This window comes from Aythya marila, assembly GCF_965140915.1.
Source record: "Aythya marila genome assembly, chromosome: Z".
Taxonomy (NCBI): domain Eukaryota; kingdom Metazoa; phylum Chordata; class Aves; order Anseriformes; family Anatidae; genus Aythya; species Aythya marila.
Genome location: NC_139080.1, coordinates 54241484 through 54268289, shown reverse-complemented (window position 1 = coordinate 54268289; position 26806 = coordinate 54241484). Strand labels below are relative to the sequence as shown.

At 36.2% G+C, this 26806-nt stretch overlaps 1 protein-coding gene across 4 annotated transcripts in view; it reads left to right on the top strand.

Moving 5' to 3' along the window:
* Positions 1–26806, top strand: part of HOOK3 (hook microtubule tethering protein 3) — a 95591-nt gene that overhangs the window by 20639 nt on the left and 48146 nt on the right. For all 4 annotated transcript variants that reach the window (XM_082782703.1, XM_082782704.1, XM_082782701.1 and 1 more), the window contains exons 3-8: positions 2724–2796; positions 11489–11539; positions 15152–15284; positions 17417–17484; positions 24685–24747; positions 25807–25890. In XM_082782703.1, coding sequence (XP_082638829.1) covers positions 2724–2796; positions 11489–11539; positions 15152–15284; positions 17417–17484; positions 24685–24747; positions 25807–25890 — 472 coding nt within the window. The remainder of the gene's footprint in view (positions 1–2723; positions 2797–11488; positions 11540–15151; positions 15285–17416; positions 17485–24684; positions 24748–25806; positions 25891–26806) is intronic.

Genomic DNA, 26806 nt, shown 5'->3' with positions numbered 1-26806 from the left:
CTTGTATACTTAAAAGAAAAAAAACAGTGAAGTCTGTGGAAATGAGTGCCATACTTAGTTTAGGTTTAATTTTCAGCAATTTTCTTTGTTTGTCTGATGATCTGTATAAAGGTGCACGTAGCCCAGGACTTCTATCAAGAAAGTGAGGGGGCATTTTCTGTTCCATGTGTTACAGTGAATGCAGTAGTACCTGAGAAAAGTTTTTTATGTGCTATCGGAGTACAAGCATCCAGAGTGGAATTACTTGGAGCTAAACCTGAAATCTTCTATTTCTTCCTCAGTTGATGCCCTTATTGTTGAAATGGGATATGCAGCATTAGCCTGCCAGTCGGTCCAGACTTCTGCTTGTGGACAGTTCCTTATGCTTAGTTATTTACAATCAAAATGGTAAATCAAGAGTTGTTACATTGATGACACTGCAGCCTTGAAGTAGCTGAAGATGTTCATGACCAACTGCAATCTTTAAATTAAGATACGGTCCTTAAGAAAGTCCTGATTTTTTTTTTTTTTTTTTTTTTTTTTTTGCTGGGGAGGCACAGATAACTAGTTCTACCTGCTTTCTCACAGAGCTGGGTAAACACTTGGTGAGCAAGTCTGTGAGACACCAGTCTTGGTGACACAAGCCCGTGAGCAAGGCTCACTTGTGTTTGGCAGAGTGCCCCATCCAGAAGATAGATACCAGGCTGCTTTCTCAACTCCAGACTTCAAACAGAAGCAGTTCAAGTGGGTCTCCTTGTTTCCAACTAACAGGTGGGGTTTTTTTCACTGTTCTCCAGATGATTTTGTTCAGATTGGTTGGAAGTTAGGCATACCAAGACCTTCTGCAAGGAGAGACAGTTATTTAATATAAAAACTGAATGTGAACTTTTCATCTGTAGTTGATCTTGTATGTTCTGGAATCAATTTCTGGCTCAGATTTACCTGCCTCTGAGAGCAGAAGCCATTTGACAGCTATTTAGAAAAAGTCCATTTCAAAACCAGTTAAAACTCTGGATAAGATGTTGCTTTTTCTGTTTCACGCTTCAAGATTTTGTCATCTGTGCTAGAACTGCGCTGTTTTTGAATGGGAGCAATTTGGAGTCATCAGCTTAACTAGTAATTAAAGCTGTTCTTCCAGCTATATGTTTGCGGATGCCATGTCAGAGGAAAAGAAATATGCCATAATCTTCGCCAGTGTCTGTAACAGAATGTGTAAAAATAACAGTTAAAATGTTTCACCAGAGAAATGTTGCTGTTTATGATCTCTCTCCCCTCCTGTGTGTTACATCATGGGTTGCTTGCAGGCATTGGAACATTGTGGGGAAGATATCGTGGGGGAAATGGAATACAGGAGGGATAATGCATCAGGAAAACATGTGGGTACAAAGAATATGCCCTACTATAAGTACTGATACAGTTGCCAGCTTGCAACATATATGACTGCAGAGATACCATGTTAATCTCCAGAAATATTCATGATTTCTTTTAGCTTTTCCCAAAAGATTTCATGCAATCTTACCTCCTTTTTTTTTTCTTTTTTTTTCTTTTTTTTTTCCGAAAAGGAAGGGTTCAGTTCACAACTCTACAATCTTCAAAGGATACAGCAGTAAATCTAATAGTACATGATAGCAAATGCAGCAGTATACTTCTAGAAATTAGAGTACTTCCTGTGAAACTCTAACGGGGCCTACCACGCTGACTCAAGAGCCTTATGTTTATAAAAAGTTTTTCTTCCCTGACTATATTAACTTTTGTTTCATCTGAAATATGGGCCTTTCCTTATATTGTGTTGTCATTTTCCTTTAAAACTGACTAGTTACAGTGCATTCCCTCTCTACTTCTGAGGATACCATTGAAGTTCTGTATGGTAGAGGAGAGATTTTACTTAAGTATATAGTAGAAAACATTAGCTTTTAGGTGATCAAAGAACTGATGGCAGGAGAGTCTTATGAGTTGTGTTTAACAAACAACCAAAGGAAGGTGCCTGTGAGGAAAAAAAGGAGAGAAGAATTTTAGGGAAATAAAGGCATACTGTACAAAAAGTTGGTGTTTTTATTCTGTCCTTACCTTGATTGCCTTGTCAATAGTGCAGAAGATAGGAAAAAACGTTAAGGAAGGGTGTTCACAAAAAGATGTGTCAAAGATTACTGTGAAAAGAGATTTGCAGAACCTGATAGTGTTATAATATTTAGTTATCACTAACCTGATAGTGTTATAATAATTAATTGTGTTCTCAGTAGAAAACACTTAGCTGCATTTAGGCTTTTTGATCGTTCTCATTATATAGAGATAATATATGTTTTTCAGTCTCAAGCTTCCCATTTAGTAGGGGAATATTTGCAATCAGTGTATAGCAGTATGAGTCCACAACATGTGAAAAAGTAATAAGCTTTTGTAACACTTTCAAGTAATGCAAACATACTGCTCCAGCAACAGCTGATAACTTACAAGAATTTATAGAGGAAGGAAAACTGACAAAATACGTTCCAAGTACAGCAGCTTCTTCAAAAGTATTAGCTACTCATGGCACACAAATGAAGCTGTGCTGTGAACAGGGTGCAAGGGCTTAAAGAAGTGGGTAGTAATGGGATTCTGAACTACTGTGTACTGGCCAAATATAGAACAAAGATGTAGTCATTTAAGCAGCCTCAGCTAGAGATAGGGGCTTAATCACACTAACATATCTTAGTTTCTGGAATCAGTTTTTAACGAATGCTCTTTTTTTTTTTTCTTTTCTATTTCAGAGATCCAGCTTACTTTGATGAAAACTGGCTAAACAGGATCAAAACAGAAGTAGGAGATAATTGGAGGCTAAAGGTATTGGACTTATTTGCTTCTCTGCAGACCTGTGTTTCTGTTCTTAATACAATGTTGCATTTAAATATTAGCATATTTCTAGATTAAGACCTTGCTTTATAGTGCACTAAGTTGAATTCAAGACAGTTTTTAATTACACTTGCTTGTTTTTTGTTATTATAGTCCTGCATTGTTTAGCGAAGAAAACCCATTTTGAGTTTTAAATGGGTTTCAACAATTTAAAAGAAAAATATTAAAATAAACATCATGCTTAAACTACCATTTGAAAAACAAAGAAATGTGAATAAGACATCTTTTGTTTTTAATGCAAAGTGTGAAATTATGCTTTCATACAGAGAAAAAAAAACCTCCAACAAACAACTGTGTAATAATAGCAGACTAATAGCCAGTTTATTTAAATAAAAATGGTAAAATGTTGTTTCATTTTACTTTGCCAGCTCTGCACAGCTAGTGAGTTTTAGGAGAGGAAGTGATGTTTTTTCTGTGTTGTTTGTACTCAGCATGTTTTTAACCACAGCCTATTTGCTGGGTCATTTATGTCACTTGGTATTCTAGTACTTTCTCTGCAGATCTTAAAGGCAATAGAATTTATGCTGGTGCAGCCACGGAGCATTTTGGTTTGTAAAACCTGAAGAACACAATTTCATATGCAGATACTAGGGTAGTTTCTGACCAGAGAATGATACATGTACCTTTCTGAATTGCTGTTTCCAGCCTGGTTTCTTTCTGATGATTTTCATTAGATAATATTCCATAAACACATTCTGTTCTGGCTCCCAAAAACTTTTCTAAACACCTGTGGAAGGGCTACAACTATGGAAAAACTCTAGTGTATACCATCGTATCAATGTTGCTGACTGAAGAGGGGGTAGGCACAGTCAAGGGCTACCTGAGGCAAGGACAGAGCGTGTTGATGTTACATATGTTGTCAGCAGATCTGTCAGCACGGTATGTACAAGTCTGAACTGTCTAGAACAGCTTGTCTAATAGTCTTACCAGCAAAATGTGGGAACATTGTTGAGGATATATCAATCGGCTGGTAAAGAAAAGATACGGTTCCTAAAAAATAAAAATAAAAAAAAACCTGCTGGTAGTAGAGCAGTTAATTTAATTTTTTTTTTTTTTTTTCAAAGAAGCTTATGAAATTGCAAATGAACAGCCAGATGCAAGGTTTCTTTTTTCCTTAAAATAATATTGTGGCTTTTTTCCTAAGGAATATTGAAGTCTTGGTTGTTAAATTATAAGAACAACAGTCTGACAACTGCTTATTATAAAAGCATTTTAATTAATTAAAAATGGAGCAGCAACTTCTGTAAGTCGTATGGAGCTTGAGGAATATTTTTTTTTCCTGTCTCCTGCCAGTGTGGCAAATTCTAAGGCTTAACAGGTGTGAATAAAACAGAAAGACTGAGCAATCTAGTAACTTCATTATGTGATTGAAGTCTGGAAAAACATCAACTCAAATTTCAATTTCTCGCTGATGTCATTCCTTTTTATTTTTCACATTTTCATGTAAATAAGAACTAAAGACTGGTGTTTTGTTCTTGTTTAAAAACAAGTGCATATTACAGCTTTTGGTGTATGTTTTTGTATGCCCCTTCCTTTAAAAGTCACAAATGTGGTATTTTTACTCCTACTCTTTAACCATGAAAGTAACCTTCTACTATGCCAGCTCCAGCTGTTCTTCTTGTGTACATAAACGCCATTAGTAGTTTAGTTGTTCAACTGTTCATCCATCAATCAGTTATTCATAGTCTTGCTCATAGGAGCGTTTTCAATCTGTGCACTTATTTTGGTTTGTCACTGGATTATAAATGTAGGCAACATAGTCATGTGTGTCTCCTTAATATGATTTCCCTTAATATTTTAAGAAGCACCATGAGAAACTATAATTAGGTTAGTTTGGTACCTCACAAGTCATAATAATGAGCTGAAGAAAATTCTTGTTGCTAAACATGGTTGCTCTTTACCTCCAATATCGTGTAGTACAATAGTCACTACTTGTGCAAGCTCTCTGTATTATGAAGCACATAAAGAAACAAGTCTAATAGGGGAAGTAGGTTTAAAACAAAGAAAACGTAATGTGCCTGTAATTCTTTGTGAAACAGTGGTTCAGAGAGATGTATCAGGCCCTCCTAACCACTATTGAGAGAGTTATTCAGAAAATGATGCACTGCATCATTGGATACTGTCCTCTGTGGTATATAAACAAGAATATATGGCTGAGCTTTCATTAATTTTCTTGTGTAGCAGTTCATGAAACTTAGTTTACTTTTGATACCTGCAGAAATACTATCTTATTAAAAGTATTTTTCCCATTGCTGTACCAGTTTAAAACGAAAGTAAAAATTCACACGGGTGTTGTTATACTCTTGGTTTTGGGGCAGGTTGTCTGACATTAGAGATTGAGCAATGAACAGGATAGAAAAAGGGAAATGTTAGAGCTCTGGGGACTTGCAGAGTAGGAAGTGGTCAGCTAGCATTCTGTTTATTAAAACAGACCAGATCTGTTTGCCTACTGTGTTTAATACAGAAACATTTTGTTACTTACTTGGAGTTAAAATTTCTGGGGCACAGCATATATCAGCATGCTTCACAGTCAGTTTTTTCTGTTGTGCAACAAAACCCACCATTTCTCACTCCTGGCCTAACAGCAATTATATGTTATGGTTTGAGAAAAAATATAAAAGCACAGACATCTATTTCCTGATATAAAAATGAACACTTAAAAATTGTTGGGGTTTAAACTGTGTACACACTAGTGTTTCATGCTGAAGAAGATGACATTCTGAAGGCAAAAGAGCCTTCACTGAAACTGGAAAATGGTGTGGAAAATAAGATTATTGCCAAAATATTGCAGGAATGAAATTCCCTAATCAAGAAACAAGAATAGTTCCATATTGAGTAGTCCAGGAATATCAGTACCAAAAGCTTAAGCAGTTAATCACTTGCTACACACATCATTTATTTTATCCGTGTGTGTAAGAGCAAGCTGTGTTTGTTCCATTCCTGAATAGCACATTTAAACAGCATGTGCCACTAGATTTTCTCCAACAAGTACTGTTTGAATGCTTTCTGTTTGATGGAATATTGCAGGGTGGACTAATTAATGAAATTAGAGTACAGACTATTTAGTGTTGTAATCCAAGTGAACAAACGTTCTTCGTGAGGATTAATTTTGACTCTAGCAGTAGTACAGTTATGCTCACACTGATTTATTCCAGTACAGGCTGGGTTGACTTAGGAACCTAGTTTTCTGTGTATGGCATCATCCTTCTGCTACTTTGATATTCTTTGCAGAGAAGGGAACACTTATTAAAGAAAAACCTTTTAGAGTTTGAGGGTTGTTTTTTTTTTTTTTTTTTTTTTTTTCCTGATAAAGATAGAAGCCTATCTTGTGAATGTTCTTCTACAAGCAAAAAGTGGAGATCAGGCATTTTTATTAGCCAGCATGTATTTCTGTCAAAAAAGATACTTAGCAGCTGATACATTTAATTCTTTTCTTTTGTATATCCTTAGTTCCTAAGTCAGCAATGTCTCTGAATATAAGTTTAATGCGGGAATACTGTTTGTTCAGAGCCACCTTTTAATGATTTTTTTTTTTTTCCATTTAACTTGAGGATGTGTCTGTATGTGTTCTTCCTGGTATTTCTTTTTGCAGAAGACAGGTTGGAGGGGGATAACTCCAAAGCTAGTAGTACAGCCTCTCTCTAGGCCCCATTTATAATAGTGAAGAGACAGAATGCAGTTCAGAGCAGAAACCTAATGTAATGGGAACTACGCATACACAGTCTTTTTTTTTTTTTTTTTTTAATTTGTGTACTCTTCTTGGCTGCACTTAAATTAGTCATATACCTGAAGCTGAATGAGTAAGAGTTTTCTCATCACTGCAAGCCTGTCCTAGCAACACTTCCAGAGGTTATAAGGTTGTTAATTATAACCTGTAGGAAGGGAAATAGGTCTATGCATAATTACCCAGGAAAGATACTGTAGAATAACATTTCAACACTGGGGTTCCCGTTTAGACAGCTGAGTACCTGAAATGTACAAGGATAAGTTAATTTACACAGGGTATTCAGTACAAGCAGGATTTCAATCATGCATATGATAAAAGGGTAAATGGAAAAATGAGAAGTGTCTGTTTGACAGCCATTTGACTGGCTGTCAAAATGTTAGAGTGAACAAGTGGTTACATAACCCCTGGTCCCTTTTTGTCAGTCACCACAAGCTGAAGAGCATTTCTGCTGTCCATTACATTAGGCTTTCCTTTTGTTGCTCTGGTATATTCATAAAGAGAGCAATCTAGACAAACTATTCTTACAGACCCTCAATATGGAATTGGTGTTTGAGCTGCAATTAAATAAAAATAGAGATTTCATATGACGGGTGAGAAAAAAATTCAGAGCAGCCCCAACCCCCCCCCCCTGCATTAAGGTTTACTGTGCCAGATCATGTGTTGTCTTCAATAACCCAAGCCAAATCATGTCTGCTTTCATTCTAGTCCGTTTATCAGGTTAATGCTCTAGAGTAAGGGTCAGTCTAATTACATAGTGTGTGCTAACTATGTAGAATCTTAGAATCAGTATAGAAATATAGAATCATTATATCAATATCGAAAAGACCTTTAATAATATCGTTACAGAAAAGACCTTTAATATCATCTAGACAAACATTTAACCTTGTACTGCCAAGTCCACTACTAAACCATGCTACTAAGATCTACATCTACATGTTTCCTGAAGACCTCCAGGGATGCTGCCTCAACCACCTCCCTGGGCAGCCTATCCCAATGCCACACAGCCCTTTCAGTAAAGAAATTTCTTTCAGTGAAGAAATTTCTCCTAATATCCAACCTAAACATCCTCTGGTGCAATTTGAGGCCATTTACCCTTGTCACTTGGTGCTTGGGAGAAGAGCCAGATCCCAATGTTGATACAACATCCTTTAAGGTAATTGTAGAGAGCAATAAGGTCTCCCCTGAGCCTTTTCTCCACATGAAACACCCCCAGCTCCCTCAGCCGCTCCTCGTAGGACTTGTTCTCCAGGCCCCTCACCAGCTTCGTCGCCCTTCTCTGCACCCACTCAAGCACCTCCATGTCCTTCTTGTAGCAAGGGGCCCAAAACTGAACACAGTACTCGAGGTGCGGCCTCACCAGAGCTGAGTACAGGGGGACGATCACCTCCCTAGCCCTGCTGGTCACACTGTTCCTGATACAAGCCAGGATGCCGTTGGCCTTCTTGGCCACCTGAGCACACTGCTGGCTCATATTCAGCCGACTATCCACCATCACTCCCAGGTCCTTCTCTGCCTGGCAGCTTTCCAACCATTCCTCTCCCAGCCTGTAGCTCTGCTTGGGGTTATTGCGCCCCAGGTGCAGGACCCGGCACTTGGCCTTGTTGAGCTTCATGCAGTTGGCCTCAGCCCATCGGTCCAGCCTATCCAGATCCTCCTGCAGAGCCTTCCTACCCTCAAGCAGATCAAAACTCATGTCTAACTTGGTGCAAACTTACTGAGGGTGCACTTGATCCCCTCATCCACATCATTGATAAAGATATTGAAAAGAAATGACCCCAGTACCGAGCCCTGGGGGATGCCACTAGTGACTGGCCTCCAACTGGATTTAACTCCGTTCACCGCAACTCTGAAGAAGGGGAATGATGGATGGAAAAGATACTGAAAATGAATTGAGATGATGTTGAAAATGAATAGAGATTCATCTAGAAACAATCAATTGTGAGTTGTAAGTGCTTTAGCAGTGTAATAAAGTGTAGTTGTTACTATTTTTTTAGTAGGTTTCATGTCTTTTCCAAGTGGTTATGGATGTGCAGAAAGGATTATGAAAGGGGTTGGGAGGGTAGTATATGTGCTCTGTATAGAAAAGGAAGAGGTCAGGTTGCTGGTACAACCAAATAGGGATCCCATGTGCTCATGGGCTTATCTCCAAAGGATTATAGAGCACTTTCTAGTCATGATCCACATTGGAAATTGTATCTGTTGTGTTCTGCCATTGCATGACTTAATGGTCTTTGTGAACTGGTTGTAGTGTTGTTTTTTTTTTCCATGTGCTTAAGAAAAAGACAAAAACATCTGATAAACCATCACCTGCTGTGGTTTAGAATTCTATATGTAATCAGTTGTCTTTAACAATTTCCTGTGCTTTTCTCTGTTACATCTGTTGTTCATTTTCATTCATCTCTATTTGAAGTTTCCTTGTAAGAGTTTATGCTATGACCTGGAAAATGGTAATGGGTCCTCTGAGCTGAATCTCAAAACAGACAACATTTGTGGTAATTTCCCATGATGATTCTCTGCCACTGGCAGTAGAACCATCTAAGTGTATTCACTGCACACTAGTGAAAGAGAACTCCCCTAGTAATAGTGAAGGTCGTTGTTAAGTTTAAGGCAGTCTATAAATATGCTGCTTTAGCTTTATAATTGTCTGATTGTGCTCTGAATACAAAGATGGTGCAGTTAACTCCTGAAGGCAAGTTATCCCAGTACTGCTGATTGACAATGGTTGATTAAAAAAAAAAAAAAAAAAAAAAAGTAGGACCTCAAAGACAAGATTATTTCAGTTTATTTGCTGTTTTCTTTTTCTGAAGATGCTGTCCTATATGGTATTTTTCTTGACAGATTTTGATCAATACTGATTTTGTTCCAGCATCTCAGCTCTAAGTTCTATGAAAGTTACGTGGAGGAAGATAACTCTTTGTTTTTAAGGGATTTTAATTCAAACAATGCTCACAAGGAAAGGGGAAAAAACAGGTATTTTCTAGGCTAGTACATTCTATTTTGTTTCTCATTTCTGGGATTATGTTCAAGTTCAAGGTTCCTCACAATGTTCTCATCGGTAAACTGGACTTAAATTCTACAGCATGGCCCTTGGGTTTCTGCAGCAGATGCAGGTAAATTACAAGCTGGAAGATTTTAATGAATCAATTATGAAAATTACATTCCAATCAGTGCAGTATTTGTTATGGTGATTTGATATAAAAATCAAATGATTTATATTCCTTTAAAATCTTAAATCTGTTGCAGACTTCGGTTATGATCATTCATAGCCCTTGAAAGATGGTGGTGATTGCTTTTGGGCGGACAGCTAGGATGTTATTGTAGATTTTAGAGATGCATTAAGTGTTAACATCTGTAGCCTGTTCCTTTGTTGAGTTTCCTCCAGAAAAAGAACTGCATTTTTCTTTCATCACTTCATTTTGTCTGCTGACTGTTGGAGTGTTGAGTCTGTCATTGGGCTTCAATCATGCCTCCAAACTGCTTTCTGCAATGTTTTCTTAGGCCTTTTGGAAGGTAGGTAGATTCTGTCCACTGCCAGAAGTTCCTTATTGGATATTTTCAGAATAATAAAAAAATACATGTACATACGTAACTGGCAGTTTTAAGGCGGCTGGGATTTGAGAGTTTTGTTTTGATTTTTTTTTTTTTTCCCCTCCCTCCATTATAGTGTCATGATTTGCCACTTTGGCTACTATTGTCAGCAACATCAGTTTACAAATCCTAGTTTGAATCCTAATTCTTACCCTACTTGTGTCTAAGATAAGACGAATAGAACTGGGAAGTGATTACTCAGTTCTCTAACCATCCTCTCATTTCTGCTTAGTCTTTATAGAACCCGTTTATGGACTTCCTGTCATAGGAGACAAACGCACTGCTTCTGTTATCTAAATTTCTTGCTTATGTAGATTGTTGGGATTCTATATCAGTTGGTGGGAATCCGTCACAGTTATTTTCAAAAAAGATGTCTTTTCTAAGCGTCACCTATGAGATCCATTGGCCATTTTATTTATTTTTTGCACAGTTTCTATCTTAGAGACTTGTTCTAAGTCGTGGGTAGTATGGTTTGTGTTTTTTGTTGTTGTTTTGTTTTGCCAGAAAGGGAGCTGAAGAGCTGTGGTACAGATCCTGTACAGCAGGAGACGCGTAGCTGATGTCATTGATTATAAAAGTGGAACAAAAACTATCTTTGTTTGGCACGGAAGGCATTGCTAAGAAATGCAAATTTTGCCTTGACACTGTAAAACAGACATTTGATTGTGAAGAACTGGGTTAGGGGGGGATCAAACAAAAATGGAAAAACAGGAGGATTAATTAGTGAGAATGCTAATAAGTTAGCCTTAAATAGGTTTGGTATAAAGGATGATATCAAGCAGTAGCTGGTTTTGGTTTGGAAGAAAAGGTTTACTTCTACAAACTGTAAATCACTAGCATACTTTATGACAAGAAGGAAGAAAAAGAATGTTTCGACTTACAGATAAAAACACATATATATACATATATATAATATATATACACTAAAATTCCTAAATATATATATATATATATATATATATATATATATATATATAATGTATATATACACACACACTAAGATAAACTTGATGCTTTAGAGTCTGATCTAGAGGCCATCTGAGAACATGTGCTGATCTTCATAAACTTAAATGGGTTATGTGAATTCATAAAGACATGAGATCAGGTCTAGCAGTCTGATCACAAGGTACTGTTGTATACTTTCCATAATTCTAATTTAAACTATTTAAACAGAAATTCTCATCATGCAAATTGATGCAACTGTATGATTCTTTAATGTGATTCTTCTGTGATTGCCTGCTTTATGATCATGTTTTTGAAATTTATTCTTTGCATTTATTGTATTTCCTTCCTCTTCTTGTCAAATAGGTAAGCAACCTGAAGAAAATCTTAAAAGGGATACTGGATTACAACCATGAGGTATGAATATTTTAAAGTAATCTACATTTATGTTCTTTTTGTAAATATCTTAGTTAACCTATTTAATGGAAGTTATATTCTACTGATTCATTGACTTCTGAATTTTCTTCAAAAATGTTTGACTCAGGGTGTTTCATGACCTGTTTTCTGGTGTTAGCCTGCTCTAAAACTTCTTACCTGCATTATCAAACACTCTAAGAGCTTTTAGAGGAATATGACATGCAAATCCTGTCATACAAGCAGATGTCTTTGCTGACTATGTTCTGGTGATGGCCTTAAACAGTACCTCTGTTCAGCATTTCTCTTCTGTTCCAACTAAAAACTGCATCTTTTTTTTTCCCCCCTTTTCTTTGAAGAGAGTAAGGAAAGAGAATTTCTATCATCTCCTTACATTACATGTTTTTAATCAATCGCTTTAATCCTGGGATGCTAGTCTGCACATGGTGTTCTCTGTTATGAAACTTAGAAAGTAACCACTCTGGAGAAGAAACAAAATAGTATTTTTCAGTGGTGAATTTTCTGTTGAAATTTGCTTTTAGCTTCAGTGATGTTTTGAAGCAAATTGACTAGTACAGACTGCAGCACAAAATCCATAACTTGTACGTTCTGGACATTGCTTGTCCCTCAAAAAACAAACGAAGTATTAGCTTCTTGGAAATACTTCTTTGAGAAAGGTATTTGTTAATAAATGTAAGTTTTTAAAAAGAAACATTTTCTGAATAAAAATGTTATGCTCAGAAGTTCAGATTCAGTAAGTGGCCAGATGTCCAAGCTGAAATTAATTTTGAAAATTGATGGTGACCTTGGTTGGCCATCAGGCTGCTCGCTCACTCTTTCTCTTCAGCAGGACGGCAGAGAAAATACAATGAAAAAATATAGATTGAGATAAGGAGAGATCATTCACCAATTATAATCACAATCAAAACAGGCTCTATTTAGCTAAAATTAATCTAATTTATTACCAGTAATAACAGAGCAGAGCAGTGAGAATTAAAAAGAAACTAAAACCAACTTCCTTACACCCTCCCGTCTTCCTGGGCTCAACTTCAGATTCAGCTTGTCTGTCATCTTCCCCAAGTGGCACAGGGAGGGGATGGAGGTTGTGGTCAGTGCATGAGGATTTGTTTCTGCTACTCCTTCCTCCTCCTTCCTCCTTCCTCTGCATCATCTTGGGTCTGGCATGCACAGTCTCACAAACTGCTCCAGCACATGCTTCCCATGAGCTGCAATTCTTCAAGAAGTGCTACAGCACAGGTCCATACAGTCCTTCAGAAAGAAAGCTGGTTCATATCAGACCATTTTTGGAAATAAATAAATATGTTACAGAAAATTAATATCACTATGACAAAAGCAATGCCAGCTTCTTTTTGGATAGTTGGAATTTATGATGATTAAGTTTCTAGTGTGAAAACTTTACTGCTTCGATAAGCCTGCAGGTTTTGACCTGATTAAGTACGCAAATTTATACGTTTAACTTTATTTGGTTTGGTTTCTTTTCTTTTTCTGCTGATGCGATGCTTGTAATGATATTGGGGATTATTTGGATTCTACTATGAATCCTGGTTATGTTTCTCTTGAGCCTGATTTCCCCCTCCTAGCAGTCGTCTTCTATATTCACATCTATATTGCAAAGAATTTTACTGAATTAGCATAATGATACTTCAAAGATTTTCAGCTAATTTTTCTGATTTAAAAAAAATTAAATATTCATACCATATCCAGTAGGACAGTCTTTCAATAGCTATCATAAATTGCTGTCTTTGTCAGTTATAGAAAGGAAGAACAAGAAGTTAAAAGTACTTATTTATAGCTTGCATGCTTTCTGATGCCCCAGTAATTTTGCTGCAGAACTCTGCTGCTCTAGAATTTAAGCTTCTATTCCTTTTGTAAAACAATTTTTTACAGTATTTTTACAGTATTTTTATATTTATTTGGGAAAAAAAAGGAAAAATGCCCATTTTCATCTCATGATATTTATTCCAGAATTCATTTTTATGTTTATTTCATTGTTTTTCTTATTGCATTATAATTGTATCTCATGTTTATTGCAGAATTCTCTATTTTCATCTTTACTTGCTTGGTTCCTTTATAATGTCTGCTGATACACCTCTTCAGCTTTTTCTCAACAGAAATTATACTGTCCTTAAGTATAAAGCAGTTATACTATTATTAATATTAATCTGGCACTGAATTTGAAAGAAATTGCAGAAATACAGGCCAATATGTAAACACATTATCAGACTTATATCATTTAAAGAATATTGTGTTTTACTGTGTTATCACAGTCCATATACAATGGTAATATTTTCTGTTGTGCTTAATGCATTCATAGAATTGTTTTCTCACCAGAAGGACCTAAAGGAAGTCTTTTCATACAAGATTATATCAGAGTTCTTTACAGTATACAAGATTTCAGTTGCATTGGTTCTCACTCTTTGAGGAGGTTGTTAATAATAATAAAACAACCACACACACAAAGAAACCCAGAAAAAAAGGACCCCCAAAAATACAAAATAAGAACAAACCCAACCACAACTCCCTAGCCCTGGGAAACTTTTTAATGGCTTGATTTCTGTGTGGTCTTCATATATATCTGTTGCATGTTTTTTGTAAATACCTTTACTTGCTTTTCTGTTTTTCTCGGGTATTAAATCAAAAGGAGCATTCGGCAAACAAATGACTGATCCCCTTGGTAGTCATTGTTTCTTTATTGCACTCTGCTTAAGAGATGACAGTTTCTTTTTATCTGCAATTAATGTGTCAGAGATGTGTTTAATTCCACATTTCATATTCATATTTTCAACCCCCTGAAAGTTCTTGGAGAACAATCTAAGAGAATTGTTTAATTTCTTCTACTGACAATCATTAATGTAAATCCTTCTTAATTATAAATCAGATTACATTAATTATAAGTCACATGTTTTCTTTTTTCTGTTTTTCAGTATTTTTTTTATTTCTGTGTGTGGGCTGCTTAATTATATATTGTACTACTACCTTAAATTCTATTCCATTAAACTATTTTTTTTTAGCTCTGGGAATTGCTAAATATGCTTGAATTTTCTGGAAGTGTGAGGTCAAGTGATCAAGTGTTTTACAGTCTTACATTTGTCATCCATCAGTGCTAGACACATGTTTTGTAAAAGTGAAATATCTTAATTTCTGCCTTTCCAGTGGTATGAAATACAAGACCTGTACATAATATTTTATGCTAGCTAAAATGTTTTTAGGTATTAGACTTTTTTAATGGAAAGCTTTGTTGAAAAAAAAAGTTACTCGCATGCTGTTGATCATGTTTGAGCCTGCCTTTGTTACCTTTCTTATCTGGAAAAAAATCTTACTAAACTAAGTTTGAAATGACTAGCTTCTTACTTATTGGGACGGGTTTGTGTTTCACCAAATACTAGTTGTACCAAAGAATATGGATGACTTACCTCTTGGAGGTCTGTATATAAAATGGTGTTAGACATTTTTGTTTGCTTTAAAGTTGGATTGAAAACCGTACTAAAGTGAAAAGTGAGCACTTGTTGACTTCAGATCATGTTTGTCTGTCGAAATTTGTGGACCTGTGTATGCGTAGTGATACAGACATGTATGGACTGGGTCTTTATGCAGATTCTGGGACAACAGATTAATGACTTCACGCTTCCTGATGTTAACCTGATTGGAGAGCACGCTGATGCTGCAGAACTTGGAAGAATGCTTCAGCTTATTTTGGGATGCGCTGTGAATTGTGAACAGAAGCAAGGTATTTCATTTTGAAAGCATGTATGCTTCAAGACAGTGAATGAAAATCCAGCTTACTGTGTAATCACTTAGGGGAAAATGATATTTCTCAGGTTGCCATTAGAGACAAGTAAGTATCGTTTTTATAAGTGATAACGTTATTTTGTCCTACAGATAAGAACTACTGTTTCCCTAGTTTTGCACTCTTGAATTGTGGAACTGGTTTTGCTATCAACATACGTAGTTTCAATTTTTGTTTGCTGAGCTAAAAGGGAATTCCAAAAAGGAAAATTCTGGGGCCCATGCTTTCACCATTTATGAGGTAGCTCTGGGTAGTTAGGGATCAAAAAATACAAATGGTTTTAGGAATGCATTCCGGTCACCTTCTTATTGCATGACAGAGAGCAATCGCTATGACTGGAAGCTGTTTTGAGATATGTTTCATGTGATCTGGGATGCTGTAGTTTCTAAGAGTTTTTGATGAGATTGGCAAATAGGAGTAATGACTGCTGGTGACCATGGCCTTCTCAGCAGGTGCTGAAGACTAAGCACCAAGGACATCCAAAATGGCACTTAGGGCCCTCGTTAGGCAATCGAATCCCATATCAGCAGTCACTGAAAGACAATTCTGATTCTCTTGACTCCTGTGGTATCAACTGTCTATCTGACATGCACAGTTAAAATAGGGACCCTTTCATTTTTCCTGCAGATGCTGCAGAGGATGTAGTGGACAGTGGAGACACTAGTTAGTGTCCCAGATCTCTTGCTCTAAACCACCCATATCCTTGGGTGTTGCTGTGTGTCTTATTGTTAGCCAATTACCTTAAATTACACTTATTTCAAGCCATGTTATGATAACAAAGCAACCACAATTTATTCTTAATACATAAAGCAGGGAACATAGAAACATAGTTAATAAATACACAGGTGGATAAATAAAATGATGTTTATTTATTTACGTTGAAGTTGCATTGAAGATCTGTCTCTTTGTGATCTCACTTGTTGCAGTTTTCTTTCTGGCAAAATGGCAGCTAATCTTTCAGACCTTTTGTCTTCCTCTTGCATATTGCATCTTAGCTTTTTAAACTAATTGACCTGTTCTAGTTTTCTCAGGTGTCTAAATTACTTTTATCTCTTACTATGAAATTGCTTTTATACTTTCCTTGATCAGGAGACAGTCTGGCTAACCTATTAATTAAAGTAGAGGTGATTTTCTTCCACAAGTGCATAAATAACTCCTTTATTAGACCGTCTGTCTTTTCTGTCTTATGTAAGATTCTTTCTTCCTTTTGGTGATAATTTGGCATCTTCAAGTGAGAAGTATATCTTATTCCAGTATTTCTTTTAATGTTCAGACTGATAGAGTAAGAGCATAAATAATCAAAATATCTGAGCAGTCTAGTTATGTGTTTTGAATGAAATTTGGCATTACACGATTAATCAGTTTGAGGTGACTGATCCCCAACATCTTCCTCTTTGGCAAAGGATGTAGGTGGCATGTAAAGGTGATCATCCCTGACTGGACACCATACGATACTGGGCAAATTACAAATCCCTCACTTTGTCTAAACATCAGAGTTTGTCATTCTAACCATTGTCTCTTTTTGCAAAAATACTTACAGAGTAGCTCACGTGGAGGTACAGGTGAGCGAGGGTAAAGTGGAGGGAATTTAGTTGTGATATAGCGTAAAAATTAAAACGGAAACTAAGAACAGGTATGGAAATGACTTGAAATGAGGATGTTGTAGAAAGTACATGAATCTTAAATTCACAGAAAAGAAGAGTCTCTCCTTGGACTGTGTACTTGTGTAGCCTGAATAGTTTGGTAACAAAGTTTAAAAAAAAAAAAAAAAAAGAGTATAGGTAGAATTTATACGTAAATTTCAGAATTTACATCTTTAAAGAGTTGCAAGAAGGAAAAAAAAAGATGATAATCATTTACTTTTTTTCAGTGTTGCAGTGTTCCAGTGCACCTGGATTTACATCTGATCAGATTTTGTGATAAAGTCTTGTGTATTTTTTTGAGGTGGGACTTAATTGGCAGTTATGCATTTCTATGTCATCTGTGATACCTAGTCAGTTTGTGGGAAGGATACAGCTTCTGACCTCATGTTTTGTGTGTAACATTCCAGAATGCTCTTTTTTTTTTTCCAGAGTACATTCAGACCATAATGATGATGGAAGAGTCGGTTCAACATGTTGTCATGACAGCTATTCAGGAGGTATGCTGGAGTACCCACAGTGTGCAGAAGTTCAGCTTTTCACTGAATATGTTTTCACAAACATATTCAAAGTTGTAAAAATCAGTTAAAAGTAAATAAAATAAGGGTAGAATAGGTTTTGCCATTTTGCATTGAAAAATATCATCTAATTTTTCCTCAGAGACACAAAGCAGTAAAGTTTGCTTTATGTCATGGAACTCCACTTGAATGTCCCACTTTTCTTTAAATCTAGAAGATTGAAACTTCTAGATGTTTTTGATACTGGGTTCCCTTTCCTATACCTTTCCTACCCTGTGTGTCCTGAAGTACACTAGACTGCTTCTGTATGGGTTACAAAGATGATAGAATTTCATCAAAATTTGTACCTTGTAATCATAGAACTGCATGAACTAAAGGAGTTAATGTTTTCTTTACTGGACAAGAAAGAGAAATTTATAGCAGAGTATTCTTTTGTCAGTTGTAGTGTTATAAATAAGGTAGTGAAGGTATTTGTGATAAATACTTTTTTACGTGTTGGCAAGTATACCACTGTGTATTTTGTAAAAGTGCTGTTCAGTAGTAGGAAACTTGATTTGCTTCTGAGACTGCAGTGGTTATGGTGGTTAGCCTAAAGAGTTTCTTTATGTAGTGAAGGATGTCATGGTCATCTATCAGTGCTGAATTGCATCAAAAATACAGATAGGCACATCAGAGAAGTGAAGTAAACCGGTGTGTTGATTACTACTGCTAAGATGCTGCTCAATGACTTCTAATGTGGCCAAAGTGCCCAGAAGAGATGTGCCGATTAGTCTTTACAGATGCAGTCTTTACTGCCTGGAAGGCAAGTAAGGAAAGCAGGAAATCATTGGTAATAACCTTTCATCTGAGCCTTAATGAGAGAAACTACATTCCACGTTGAAAACTAGGGTAATTTCACTTTAATGCCTAAATACACTAAGAGCTATCATTGAGCTTATCGGAACTCCAACCTCAGTTATTACTTTGACTGATGCTGCATCCATGCAATTCTAGATCTTGCTGGCTCTGTATGGACTCATACATGTAATTTTGCAGACAGAGTGTTTGAAATGGGTGTTAAAAGAATCCTTATGCTAAATCGTCTTTCAGTCACTGCTGCCAAGAGCAGGCAAGAACCAATTTGACTGAAATTTGAGATATTTTACTTTAACTTTTTTTTTTTTTTTTAAGCTATGAGATAACGTTTTGGTGGATTTTCTTACCTCATTAAACTTAGCTTTTAGCATCACTTTATCCCTTAGTGTCTTTAGAAAAGCCTCTCTTTAGAAAAGCCTGCTGTTAAAAATCTCCTGGATGTTAATTTGATAAAATAGCTGGATCTGAAATAGCCTGTAAGTCTTGGCATTTGATGAGTAGGCATTGAACTTGTTTGGTGTTTGTGCCCTGTCTCAGAGAATAAGAGTAGAACTGGGTTAAAATGAGTATCTGTTGTGGAACACATTTTGAAACTCAGTGAATCAGAAGGCTTACTATTCATGGACTGGTGCAATTCTGAATTATTTTAATGCTGCCTTCCAAACTGTGACTAAAAATGTAAGATATTTGGGCCCAAATGAGGAGAACCTGAGGTGCTTAAACCAAGAGGAAAGAAAGTATCCTCAAAAACAAGATTAGGTTTGAGGAGACCTTTCAGAGCTACACCTGCAGTCTTTGACTTCGGAGGGGTGAAACGTCATTGTATTTAAGGATTTTCTCTATTTCTTGGACTTGGAGCAGGTCTCAGAATCCAAGTGACTTGGACTAAGCAGTGTGTAGGAGATACCAAAATAAAGTGCTTAGGAAAGTAGCTATATATGCATATTTGAAAAGTTGATATGTCACCTAATCCAAACATTTCAAAGCACTTGACACGCAGTTACACTTTCTGCAAAATTAGGTATTTAAAAAAACCTCTCTAGGCTTTACTGATGTATTATATAATTCATTTTTTTTGTTTTAGCAAAGCACATATAAGTGTCTTGATACTTTATGGGTTTTCGTAGATCATCTTAGTCATGAAAATAGTTTTGAAAAGAAGCATCTGCTTTTTTTCTCTTTTTTTTTTTTTTCCATGAAAAGCTGTTTTTAGATGGAAAAATGGGCATTTTGTTTTAAATTTTATTTGGTAAATTTATTTCAATTTTTAATGCTAGTGATTTTTCAGCACTTTGCTTTCTTATGTTTAAAATAAAAACATTTATAATAAAACATGGCTAGCACCTTATAAAGGTTTTATGAATTTAAGAATGCTTTGCTGGCACTTCTATCAGTGAGGTCAAATTGATTTGGTTTATTACCACCACCTAGTTTCTTAGATTCCAATCTGCAGATGTGCATTTCTAAATGCAGGCAGTGTACAAGGTAGAGGAAGAGCAAGAATTATATATCTATCAAAAATATTGGCAAAAAAGTATTATGTATGATTATTTATTATGTGCTATGTGTTATGCAACGTATTCACTATATTCCATTTGTAGTGTATTTTAATTTATTGTTACTTGCAATTAGTATGTTATATTGTATATAATATGAAATGCATTTTTAATTTCATAATTGGCAGATTTTTTCTGAAGGCAAAGAATCTTTCCATACAGAAATTATTTCAGCTATTCTGTATTTTACTTTTCTTCACATCCTTGCAGAAAATAACAGGAGAATTTCCAAAGCCTTCTCTTTGGACTAGAGCAAGTCTGTTTTCCCTTTTTTGTGCAGGTCAAGTTGAAAGTCAGAGTAGGCTCTTTACAGCAATGTACTAGAGATAGTCAAAAACTTGTATGGGTGCATAGCAAAAAGCCCTGCCTATCTGGATTAATAATGACTGTGTTGTTTCCAAAAACCAGAAACTTTTGTCCTTTAAATGTGCACAGGTAACAGGGGATTTTGAATAGATAGAAAAATGTTATTGGGTCTGTCAGCAGGAAGGGGAAAGTCATGCTCCATTAAAGAATACACACTATATCTTTATAGTATTATTATCTTTAAAAAGTAAATAAACAGGAAAAGGAAACAATCTCCTGAATATAGAAGCTGGAATATGACATTGTTTCATGGGCTTTTGACTGAGTTAGTACAATATTAGCAATTGCAGAAGAAGCTTTACAGATAAGGCAAGTATTTTCAACTTCTAATATTATCAACTAAGTGGTATAGCTGCACTTGCTGCACAGTCATGTAAATTGGGTGTTGGGGAAAAAAAGCATTCATAATTCAAGTTATTCATGCCTGTGGATTTTGTGATAGTTAAACTCTAATTTTCCCTAATATTTGTGTGTCTATGACAGCATGAATTGTGCAGATTTCACGAGCAATGAACTCTCAGTTCTACAAGTATTTTTTAAGACATTTAGTCAAAGCTATGAGCTTGGAATTGTATAGATACAAAGGATTAACATGAACAGAATAGGAAATAACGATTGCTTCTTATAAAAAACAGACTAAGAGTTGTAAAAATTGTCACAGTGCCCAGGTTAGTGTGCCATATAAAATCCAGAATTACCTCTTTACCACAGAATAAGCTCTTCTGAATCTAAGTAACATTTTGATTGTTTGAGCTTATGTTACTTTGTCTTTATTCTAACATGTAAAAATAAACCAGAAAAAAAAAGCAGGGAAATAAATGTTTGATGCTTGCTTTTTTACCGTGCACAGTGCATAAGAAGACTGTTCTTTTACTGTAGAGGCCTAATGCTTATTGCAGGATTTTGCAGGCACTTCTTGCATTTGCCCTTTTATAACCTTTAAAATCTCTGCATATCATTGTTCAGTAAAGGTAAATATTAAAACAGATGAAAATAGTGTATTTAAGCTAAATTATGAGGTGAGAGCTGAAAGCCAGTTCTGGAGCTGCAAAATTGACCTTTGTTCCTACCTGTAGTTTGCTTGTCAAGAAAACAAGGCTTGCAGCCGTGGAGGGAGTATGAGAAGGCCACTTTCCACTGCATTTTATTCTCTTGGGTCAGCCAGTTCAAATACTTGAAACAAATAAAATATTAATGGTTTCCACACTAAACTCAAAGTATTGGCACTGACGCATACGTAATAAGACTGTGTGTTCTGATACCACACTTAAGGCTGGATGTGAAGCTGTAAAACAGCAACAGTATTTCAGGAGTTAGCCTGAATGTGAGGATGAAAGTAAAGGAGATACGGCAGAACACAGTAAGGACGTTTGCTTTTAAAATTAGAACAGTGTATTAGTAATAAAGAATCCAGAAATGGTTAATATGCCATCAAGCAGTTAACTGTTAAAACGAGTGTTTAGGAGCACTAACCTTCTGTACCATCAGAGATTGGTGATTGGCTAGAAATAATGTGGATAACAGGGAAAATTATCTTTTATTTCTTTAGATGGACAAAGTGTAATATGTATTCTGAGTTGACATACGTGTATGCAACTGCATGAAGTTATAAAAATACAGCATTCAATAAAACACATCTTGAATTTTTCAAGAAATCTTGTAGAAGTTAGTATTGGTAGTTAGAATGGTGCTGTACAAGATGTGCTGCTTATAGTAAGATGTTTGCTTTTAAGAGGGGAGAAAATAGGAAGAGGCAGTCCAGAAGTAGAACATAGCCAGGACATCTGCTTATATATACTGTTGTCCTCTCCTATGTGTGGGAAAATGTGTTGGGAAAAGGTAGAAAAGCTCCTTCCTCATCCCTGTTTACTTTCCCTTTTCATTCTACATTTCCACCCACTTCTTAATATGAGTGTATTGTTAACTAACGATGAGAAGTCAGATTTGTATATTATTTGTGAGTAATCTGTTGGTCTCATTCCCATTCCTTGTCTGGACACAATCCAGCTGCATAATTCCTTAGATTTCATCTCTAGAATACCCACCATGTAATATTGTAAGAATGCTTCCTGTCTTTCTGTTGTTGTGTTTGCTCAGTCTCCTGTTGTGTTTGCATGTCTCCTATGGCTCTTGACTTCGGGGGCTCATGTGCACTTCCCATGACATTTTTGTGCCCCAGATTCCTGATGCACTCCATGGAGGAATTCACTTCACAAATTTAGTTTAACATTCATGCTACGCCCATACCGTGTATCTCCAGTACCTAATTCTTCTCTAATCTGTCAGCTAATGTAGTTAGTGTCATCCCTAATTCTCCCTAATTTTCCCCCTGATTCTCCCTCCCTGGAAAGACATCTGGATGTGGCTGTGAGCAGCCTGCTTGAGCAGAGGGTTTGGACCAGATGACCTCCAGAGGTCCCTCCCAACCTCAGCCATTCTTTGATTCTGTCCTTTTTTTCTTCTGGATGTTTATGCAAGGGCTTCTCAAGTATAGGAAGTTCTTGGAGAAGTGGCAAAACATGCTGAAGAATTAAGGCATTATATTTATTGGCCTCAGCTTGTTTCCTTTACAGTAATCTACAGAAGGGAGCAACATCACGGTGGCCACTAGTAGGTTGTACAGCCTCTGGTATAGCTCCCGCATAACTCTGGAGCAGGGCTGGGTTTCTGAAGTGGTAGTTGTATTGTGTCCAGAAGGGGTATGTTGAATGTCATGGGTATGTTACTGTCCCTTACAGGCTGCGTGCAGCCTGGGACTTGCCAGCTGGAAAGTACTAAACAGGCTTAAAGGGTAGTACTGACACAGTGTCTGGAGCACGGAGGGAGCGTGGTTGTGAGCTGTGTTGTTGGGTATGGAGCAGGGTGAATAGTTCAGCACATGGTTAGCCTTCACATCCCTATTAGTCATCTGGAAAAGCATTTAAACAACAGATAGTGAAATGGACCAATTAAAACAGGCATAACAACACTAAGAAGAGAGGGATTGGAAATTCTTGTTTTGGATGGCAAAACAGCTTCAAAAATGTGGCCTCGAATTCAACACAAATTTGTAAAGCCACTATATATGGTAATGAAAAAGGCATGTGATTTCATTTTTTCAGGGCAGCTCTGAGGCCAGAGACTTTCTAATTACTATTGCAGGGAATGTGGGCTTCATGGAAAGCTTCATTTCAGGGTAGTTTGTCACCGTAAAGATACGGATAAAATGGAAAGAATTCAGCAGTTAACAACAAACATGGTCAAGGTCTGAGGAGGACTTCTGATGACAGATAGATGAGTTTAAACGTATAGTATACAGCTAGATCCCAACTAAGGAGATGGGGAGAGGGAGAGAAATGTAAGTGTATAAATATTTGAGTAGTGTAAATGTCAAACAGAGATTTGCTCTCGTGTATGGTGGTATAAACAGAAAGGATGTGGAGGAAACGCAAGCCCTATGCTATACACCAGAAGAACTTTGCCAGTGGAACCAGTTCCAAAGGCACTGTGTTCTGTAATGAATAAAGGAAGCCCTCTCTCTGGCAAAAGCAGCCATGCTGGACAGGAGGCCTTGAGAAAATGGGGGGAAGGGAGGGGATGAAGGGGATGGGGGAGAACGAAAAAATCTTGTGATTTTGGTTAGGTTCAGCTCCTTTTGTTTGTAACTTCTGTGAGTTGTGCCATAGGAGAAACGATAAAAACATTTCATGTTTGGGTAGAATCACAGAAATGACAGTTATGTTTCTGTAATGCCTCCTTTTGAGTTAGCTATGTAGTATTTCTTATTTTTTTTAACCTTATTTCTTATGTTACAGCTAAAAACAATGTTTTCCAGACTAAAATTGCTATCAACCATTGATCACTCAGTATACCAAGAATTTTATTATTTATTCTTAAGAATAACATTTGTAGATTTATTTACTTATTTATTTTGCAAATTGCATGTGACTCCAGAAAATGAAGCTTTATTGTTTTGCACAATTAACTGGAATAGGTATATCCCCAACTTTTGTCAAATAAATAAATAAATTGGTACGAACTTCCAGATGATCAGAAAATGAAAACTATTGGCAGAGAACAATTTATGGCGAGTCTTTCAAATGCTGATAGCTTCCATCACTCAATGCCATTTTGGTAAAATGTTCTGCACGATATACTGCAGGTTTCATTGTAGATAAGGATGTGCTTTTGCAGAAGAAAATGAGATGATGTAAGATTTCATTTATATTGCTTTAAATGTAATAAATTTTGAAGGTTACTTTCAGTAATTTTTTTCTGAATGTCATATTAAAATGAAGTGGAAAACTTCATTGTTGTCAGAATGAAGCTTGCAGAAGTTCAGATCAATTTGGTATTTCATTGAAGCTTAGGTTTTAATATAAAAGTAAATCTTTGCTTTTTCTAATCCACTGTAATCTAATTGCAGTTGATGAGTAAAGAGTCTCCCGTCTCTGTTGGAAATGATGCTTACATTGACCTTGATCGGCAGGTATCTAAGACTAGATGTTTCTCTTCCTTCAATTATAGTATATCAGTGCCCAATCATTTTGCTTTATTAAGAAGCCTGTCTTTTTGTAGAGTCATGAAAGGATTTTATGGGAAATTCACATAAGGAACAGAAAAATAAATTTCAGTATTTTAAGTCATTTTGCTTTATAAGTTGAGTTTCCCATTTTGGGTATTTAACAGAAAAAAAGTCATTTTGGAAAAAAAATAGCTATGTGACATAGTATAGCAAAACTGCAGACTGGTGTAAATTTCTGGGTAATGAGAAAGAAGAATAAGAATGTTTGTAATATTTATCAAAACTTTTTTTTTTTGCCATCTCCCACTTCTAAAATTGGCTAAAACAATGTATAGATTTGGTTCAAAATTCTTAAAACAGTCCTGAGTGCTATTACAACTTGTAAGAGAGTTAACTTTACAGCATTCATATAAAAATGCGGAAGGTATGCATTTTTGAACAAAAAACCCTTTATGGGGATTACCTGAATATTTCCCACTACTTAAAAGATTCAATGTCTTTTTTTTCCAGAAGGGGGTAGGGCTCTCCATCACCATGTTAATTGTAATCCTGTCATGCAGTTTCAAGTGACTAGAGAGATTTTACCCTAATTGTCCATTCCCTGTATTCCACCTTCCAATCCTTTGTGTATTTAAAAAGTAGATTGAAAACCGAAATTACCCACTCTTCGCATCCGTAAAGAAAAGTGGTATTGACAATTTTTTCCAGTGTGTGCAGAATTGACAAGGTCTTCAGACCCAAGTTCTTCAGGATTTTTAAAGTCTGTTCGTAGAATAAATGTGGTAATTCTAATGCTTTTTTGTAAGACCAAATACTCTTAAATATGTTTACTTCTGTCACACAAATTAAACACTGCTCATATCTGCTTCTTTGTTTCTTTTTAAGAGCAGAATTGCCTCACTTTCAAAAAAAACTTAGTATATATCCTAAATGTAGTAATAATTGTGCAGTCGTGTAGTTCAGAATTTTTCTACCTGCTTTACAGAGAGTGATTAAACTAAAAATATTTGTTGTTTATGGTAGCTGAAGAAAACTACAGAAGAATTAAACGAAGCACTGGCAACAAAAGAAGAAATTGCCCAAAGATGTCACGAATTAGATATGCAGGTAGGTTTTCTATATTGTATCTGTTAGTAATTACTGAGGAAGAGACTTAGGAATTTTTAGGTAGCTGAAGACAAGACATATAGCATGGAAATCTAGTTTGTACATTGGAGAAGAAAATTGCACAGTAATTCTTTTGCTTTACTTGCGCTAGCAGAGTGAAGTTTGTTCTGTCATTTTGATGCAATGTTACCGTTACTAAGATGATTCATTCTAACAAAACTTTTATTCAGATAGGAAGGAACTGAGCTGTGTGGCTCAATGCTTGAGTTAGAGAACTCCTAGGAGTAGTGCAGCTGTAACAATTAGTTTCAACCCAGTCAGAAGCTACTTTTGTCTACCAGCTCTTTATGGGTTTAAACTGAGCCTTACTGTAAAATTGATCATATGTGATCTGGAAGACGCGAAGAGGGTAATGAGGGAGCCTAAGAAGGCATTGTCAGTGAAAATTCTTGGTGCTATAATTCAGCTTTTTGCCAAGCTGTTCACTAACTGTTAGAATTAATGAAGTTGTTTGCCTTGATTTGTGTTTCATGGTGGATTTTATTTGATAATACAAGCTCTTAATGAAGCATTTCCTTCTGTTGAGATCTTCATATTTCTTCTCTTGCTCTCCTCCTCCTCCTGCATATTTAATAATAGCTCCTATGCAGCTTACTAATATATGAACTCACGCTTCAGCTGCTGTTTGCAGCACTTCTGGTTCTCTCTGCACCAGTGCTTGTTTTCACAAAACTGTTGGAAACTGAGCCATCTTGGGATTTTGTTCCTGTTTCAGATCTGCTTACAGTTGGCTTCTGGATGAAAAAAAAAATAAAATCAGAAGGGCACAGCCATTGCTTGGATATCCAGACTTGGATATTCTATGGAAATGATAGGCATTGTTTCATTTGGAAGTCAATTTTAAAAGCTTTAATAT